At 49.7% G+C, this 6052-nt stretch overlaps 3 protein-coding genes across 3 annotated transcripts; 2 read left to right on the forward strand and 1 right to left on the reverse strand.

Moving 5' to 3' along the window:
- Positions 1 to 71: 71 nt before the first annotated feature.
- Positions 72 to 1828, reverse strand: TRV_04045 (uncharacterized protein; the record flags this gene model as incomplete). Its single annotated transcript, XM_003021822.1, has 4 exons — positions 72 to 1029; positions 1087 to 1388; positions 1455 to 1692; positions 1761 to 1828. The coding sequence occupies 4 exons, from the start codon at positions 1826 to 1828 to the stop codon at positions 72 to 74; spliced, it is 1566 nt and encodes a 521-aa protein (XP_003021868.1).
- Positions 1829 to 2248: 420 nt separating this feature from the next.
- TRV_04046 (pfkB family carbohydrate kinase superfamily) lies at positions 2249 to 3540 on the forward strand (the record flags this gene model as incomplete). Its single annotated transcript, XM_003021823.1, has 3 exons — positions 2249 to 2327; positions 2433 to 2648; positions 2708 to 3540. The coding sequence occupies 3 exons, from the start codon at positions 2249 to 2251 to the stop codon at positions 3538 to 3540; spliced, it is 1128 nt and encodes a 375-aa protein (XP_003021869.1).
- An 871-nt stretch (positions 3541 to 4411) lies between these two features.
- TRV_04047 (uncharacterized protein) lies at positions 4412 to 5584 on the forward strand (the record flags this gene model as incomplete). The annotated part of the gene is made up of 1 exon (XM_003021824.1): positions 4412 to 5584. The coding sequence occupies one exon, from the start codon at positions 4412 to 4414 to the stop codon at positions 5582 to 5584; it is 1173 nt and encodes a 390-aa protein (XP_003021870.1).
- Between the last annotated feature and the right edge of the window lie 468 nt (positions 5585 to 6052).

The following is a 6052-nucleotide window of genomic DNA, read 5'->3' on the forward strand; positions in this document are numbered from 1 at the left end:
AAGATATGTGCAATTCAACGAACAGCGAACCTGAATTCGTCAGACCTCGCTCTATCATAGCTTGCCCATGTCTATCCTACATGGTCCACAATCTCGCTGAAAATAGCCCCATCCTTGATAGTGGTACGAATCTGCTCTGGAATGGGACACTCCTTTGCATCTGAATCTTCAACGTCTTCCTGGGGTGGCAGAACGATGTTGATAGCTGTGCACTTGCTGGTGAGAATCTCGGCATCCATGCTTCCGGCATTGAGATAAACTTGGCCTCCATCAATCTGATCGAACATCACGGCAGGAACGTTGCCGTCAATCTGCAGTGCAAACTTGGAGCACTTAATTGCCTCCAGGCTGCTGACGAGTGAATCGACGATGATAGAGACGCCGACGCAGTTGTCAAGGGATATCGCGTTAGCCTTGCCGTTAACCTTGATGATGGTCTTGTTGCATCTGGAGATCAGAATGGATTGGGTGAGAGAGGCGGAGATTTCAACAATATCAGCTGGGCTGTCAAAGTGCTCAATGAACCATTTGTTGCCTTCTAATTGTTTCCGAGAAGGTCTCTTGACGCGCATGCTCTCTGGTTTTGGCTTCTTGCTGGGGGCAGGCGATTTGCCTCGGGAAGTAGGACTGCCTGGAACGATTGACTGTGCTCGTAGGCTAGGGTTTTTGTGTGTTTGTTCGGATTTATCCACCTTTCGGAGACCGGCTGTGACGGCTGAGCCCTGGTTAAGCTGGTCGAAAACAGCGGACATGTCATTGCTAGGTGCTGCTGCTTTGATTACTGGTGGAGGACCTGGAGGTGGTGGAGGCGGTGGAGGTGGAGGAGCGCCCCCTGCTTCCTTTGCGGCCGCAGCAGGTGGTGCAGCGACGGAAGAAGACCCTGATGACACCTGTTTTAGTGCATCCATCACATCGATGCCATCCTTGTCGTTCCATGTCACTCCTCGAGGGTAGTATTCCTTAATATAGTCGATAAGGGATTTGTAGATTTGATAATAAGCTTGAATGTACTCGACATGTGTCTTGTCCCTTTTAGAAGTCAGCAAAGTCGTCCTCTTCAACAGCTGACGGATCCTGTTCACTCACTTGTCTTTACATTGGTTGAGTACTCGGTTTCCGTAGAATTGTGCTCCGCCGAGGGTGTCCGTGACAAAAGTAGCCGGTCTAGTTTCGAAGAACCAGCCCAACGCAACTACACCTTCTGCCACGGCACTGAGATGGTTGAAGAATGGAGAGGGTCGATTACTCTCACGGATGTTGTTGATTTCGTCAGACGCTCTGTGCAGGTCTGTAAAGAGCTCTGGAGGTTGTGCTTCTGGCTTCTTTGCCTTGGTAGAGACAAGGAGATATTTCCGCTCGGCTTCGAAGGCTTTAAGGACAGCTTTCGACTATACCAGTAAGTTATGTTGGTCAATCGCTTCTCTCGCTCTTATAGCTATAAACTGATGACCTACTTGAGGGACAACTAGATCACCGAGCTGCTGGCTGATATCCAAGAATGCCTTCACTTCATTCGAGATTATGGCGTCAAATGCCTCGATGCACTTCGGTAGAGGCTCTGCAGCTGGCAAGGGGGGAGCAGCACCCGGCGAGACGTTGGAGCTTAGGATACTGGCGCCGGCTGCAGGGCTAGGACCTGGGCTATCGAGGGAGGCAGCCATGTCCTCTAGCCGGGAGGTCGCAGCTTCAAGCCTGTAATACCAATTACACATCAGTTATATCCTCTCTGACCCATTAAACAAGAGCCACTCTATACATACCGCTTGATAAGTGTTGTCAGGTTATTCATGTGGTTGTTCGGGACCATCTTGCCAGCTGTATGTTGCATCGCTGGGATAAGGAGAGGGCGGCTCAACGCCTGTTCTCAAAATCAGACGCAGTGGACCTGTAGAAGAGGACCTCTCGCTCCTTTGATTGACAGGCTGTTGAACAGGCTTTAGAGGGCAGGGCGAGTTCGCTGGTGTCGGCGTAGACGTAGATGTAGAAAAGGAGCGGTTGCTGATACGTTGAAGGGAGACGAAGCATCGAAGGAGCTCTTGGGAGGTTTATTACGATGCCTAGTTTTACAAGCTGATACAGCGATAGCGATGGGTCTAGCGCTAAATTGAGAGTTAATTACCAATATTATTGTAATTAATGATACCACGCCCAAACCTCCTTTACATACGTCTCTACATCGACGAATGTAATCAAAGAAGAAACACAGGCAGCAGCATTGATTAGACCTATTTGTATTCAGGCAGAGAAGATGGCTGCTCGAGATCCAGGGACACTGCCCGACGGATTTAGGCAGATAGATTTCTGTACTCTCGCCATGTTCATCATTGGCTAGTAAAACCATCCAATCCCACTTCTTGATGCTGATGCTAACGGTGGGAGAAGATTAGACGAGATTGAATATCAGCCTCCAACACCCCCTGTACGGGATATAGTGGGCGGGGCTGGCTCGTTTGCTGCTATCGGTGCTCGCATTGCAGCTGGCAAGGATCATTCCCGCTCTGTTGGCTGGATCGTGGATATGGGCTACGATTTTCCCGAGCATGTCAGAAGCCTGATTGCAAGCTGGGAGACACATTGTGTATTTCGGGAGGATATGAACAGACAAACCACGAAAGGGTGGAATGGCTATGAAGCTAATGAGAAGAGAGGTATATTACCACGGCCCAGCGTATATCCGAAGGGATCGTTTTTGACGCGGTGTTGTTAGTATTCAAGTATCTCACTCCTAAGATACAGATTGTTCCCGAGACACTCACTGAGGAGCTTGTGCTTTCAAATACCTTTCATATGTCCTGCTCTGCAGACAGGTGCTATAATATAGTACAGGGGATACTGAAAAGACGCCACGAGCTCAGTGAGAAGTACAAGGTAACTCTACGCCGTCCAATATTCGTCTGGGAGCCTTTTCCGGACTCTTGCCGCCCGGAGGAACTTCCAAGGTTCTACGAGGTGATTCGTCACGTAGATGTGGTGAGCCCGAACGATCATGAGATGGGAAGTTACTTTAGCAATGAATCATGGGGTTTCGATAACCCCAGGGACCAGGAGATATGCAGGTCTATTGTCCGTTCAGGTATAGGCATAGATGGGAAGGGGGTACTAGTTGTTCGAGCAGGACGGGACGGCTGCTATGCCTTTTCTCAGGACGACCAGTTAGCGTTGCCTGCATTCCTGGACTCGAAGGCAGTAGATCCCACAGGTGCCGGCAACTCGTTCCTAGGAGCCCTTTGTCAGGTCCTTGCAGGATCTAACCGCACACCTATCGATGCTGCCCGCGAGATTATGGATCAATCTGGAGACTGGAAAGAAATCTGCACTGCATGGGATGATAGGGGGAATATTCTAGCTGGATTGATATGTGCCACTGTTGCAGCAAGCTATATAATCGAGCAAGTAGGCGTTCCAGTCCTTTCCTTCTCACCTCAAGGGGAGGAATTCTGGAACGGGACAAGCTATGTCGAGCGAGTCCGTCAGTACACTAAGCATCTTGTCGACAGAAAGGGAACCCCCAAGAGACAAAAGCTTGGAATGGATCAATGAATTGAACATCAATTGTCTTCTATCCACTTGAAAACAGAACGCCGTAAATATGAATAACTGTACAGGCCCGTGGGTGCCATTGTTCTCCTTCAACGATCACGAATCACTTTTCGAAGCTAAAGCTCGCTCATGCTCAATAATTTGTTTGCTCCACCTAAATCTTGCTGTTAGATTGCTGTCACATTCCCCTTTCGCAGGTAGACATACCATCGGCTGGGGAAGAAGCGGCCTGGTTCGGGGAACTTGTCACGGTGTTCATGCTGCGCGCTGTAGTTGAAGAGCAATGCGGCAAGCCCGAGCGCGGTGCTACCAATAACAAACGTATTGAACTTCCAATTGCTCGGTTGTGCGTACCAACCACCGGTGGGAGACCAGACGTGAGTCGGGTAGCTGTGATAATATATAGCCGTCAGTTCACACTGCGACACATCCAACGCCAATTGAACCAACCAAACGTCGCCTGTACATACCGGATCTTTGGACCTCCACCCATCTTTTCCTTCAGAGATATACAGTCAAACAACGGGCGAGATGCGGTCCTGTATCTGTCGACGGCTGCTGCTTGTCCCTCTCTTCGCTCTTCTCGCTGGCCTTCGTCGTTGATGTTGGAGGTTTCGCACGAGCAAGAGGCGCGCTAGTCCATTTTAGGACTAGCGCCGAAGAAACTCGTTCGCTCACAAATTCAACCTCCATCAAATTGTTCGACTTTCTTCTGCAAATCTGTTTCTTGCCAGCACCAGAGAGGACAAGGAGAGGACGACGGGATACCTAGGCGAACAACGACACTTCTAACGTCATCAATTGAGCTGCTCGTTTGATCCGGTGACCTCTCTCCACGCCCTCGCCGTACCCCGTGGACCGGGAAGCCCAAATGAAAAGATTGCAGCTCCTACGCTGGAGCGGTGCCGTTGTATCGCCCCCAATACGGTCCTGTCGCAGCTCATATCTACGGCCCTTCCAGCACCAGAGGAATGGAAGATGGCTTTCCTCTGCGGCCGCGCCCGTAATTCCTGACCATGACCTTCCCATCTCACACGGCGTTCGGACTCGAAGCCCTCCGCTCGCATCTGCAGAAGAATTCATAGCTTCTCCAAAGCTCTCCTCCCTCCATGCCCGACTCTCATTACCAGAACGCCTACCGCTTCAGACACTGGCTCGCACCCTAATTGATGCCTCCGCCGATACCTCGACCCAATTTAACAATCATTCCTTCTCTGTTCTAGGCAATGACCTTCTCTCCTATTATACTACCGAACACCTCATTACCCAATATCCACGGTTGCCTATGTCGGTGCTCTGGACAGCGATGTATGCATACATAGGGCCAAAGGCATTGGCTGTCATGGCCAATGAATGGGGCGTTGAGCACGCAGCGGAGCCGGGCAGCGAGGTTGACCCTGCTTATCTCCAATTCCGGATAGCAGACCAGCAAACAATAGATAAGGAAAGCGAAGAAATACCTGCCGGAATATCTCGTCAACCTCTGCGCGGCGAGAAATTCAGACGAGGACTCGGCTCTCTATTTGTTAATGATGTCGAATTTTCCGAGTGCCGTGACGTCGATCCAAACACCTACGGAGACGCTGTCACACCAACTCGGGCCTCTGCAAACTTCGTCCGGGCCTTAATGGGTGCTGTATACCTACACGGAGGGCGACGTGCTGCAAAGACTTTCTTCGAGGAACACTTCAAGTCCCGCCAACTACCAATTGCCGATCTCTTCGGCTTTACTGAGCCCACACGTGACCTTTCCAAATTATGCAAACGAGAAGGCTTCGAAGCTCCCGTGGCCAAGGTTATAAGTGAGACGGGCCGACTCAGCAGACACCCAGTGTTCATAGTGGGTATCTTCTCCGGCAAGGACAAACTTGGCGAAGGAGCCGGATCAAGCTTAACTGAAGCTCGCGTCAGGGCAGCTGTTGCCGCATTGAAGAGCTGGTATCTTTACAGTCCACTCAATGCCAGAGTTCCCAGTTCGATGGAGGAAGAAGGCGCAGAACCCTGGAAACGAGCTCATATTGATCCAGGAGAGATCATTGTTTGATTTCCTGGGTAGAGTGCAAAAGACGATATTATACATACATACACTGACAGGCCTATCTATGCAGTCATGGTGCGCAGAGGTTGGACATGATACACTATTTTCTCCCTTTTTACCCGTTCCCTCATCCATGTTTAACTACTATGATTTCCATTTTGAAATAACATGTACCATATATATGGCGTTTTTGCGTCAATTTTATATTTGTTCCAAAATTTTCACTGGTAATACTTCTTGTCCCGGTAAATCAAAGACACAGTAACGGATTGCGCTTTAAGTAGTTATTACTGCAGGATTGGTAGGCTTTACCGGAGGATGAGGCAAATAGAGAGAGATGGAGAGGCAACAAAATAGAAACTGAAATTAAATAGCGGTTACCATATCTCTTTCTCGCAGATTGTGTATCCAAGCCCCCAGAATCAATAATCCCTATCTGCAAACTCCTTGGGCTCTCTATCGTCGAGGACGTAA

The sequence above is a fragment of the Trichophyton verrucosum genome (genome assembly GCF_000151505.1).
Source record: "Trichophyton verrucosum HKI 0517 chromosome Unknown TV-F-b-10a05.M13f1, whole genome shotgun sequence".
NCBI classification, from domain to species: Eukaryota; Fungi; Ascomycota; class Eurotiomycetes; order Onygenales; family Arthrodermataceae; genus Trichophyton; species Trichophyton verrucosum.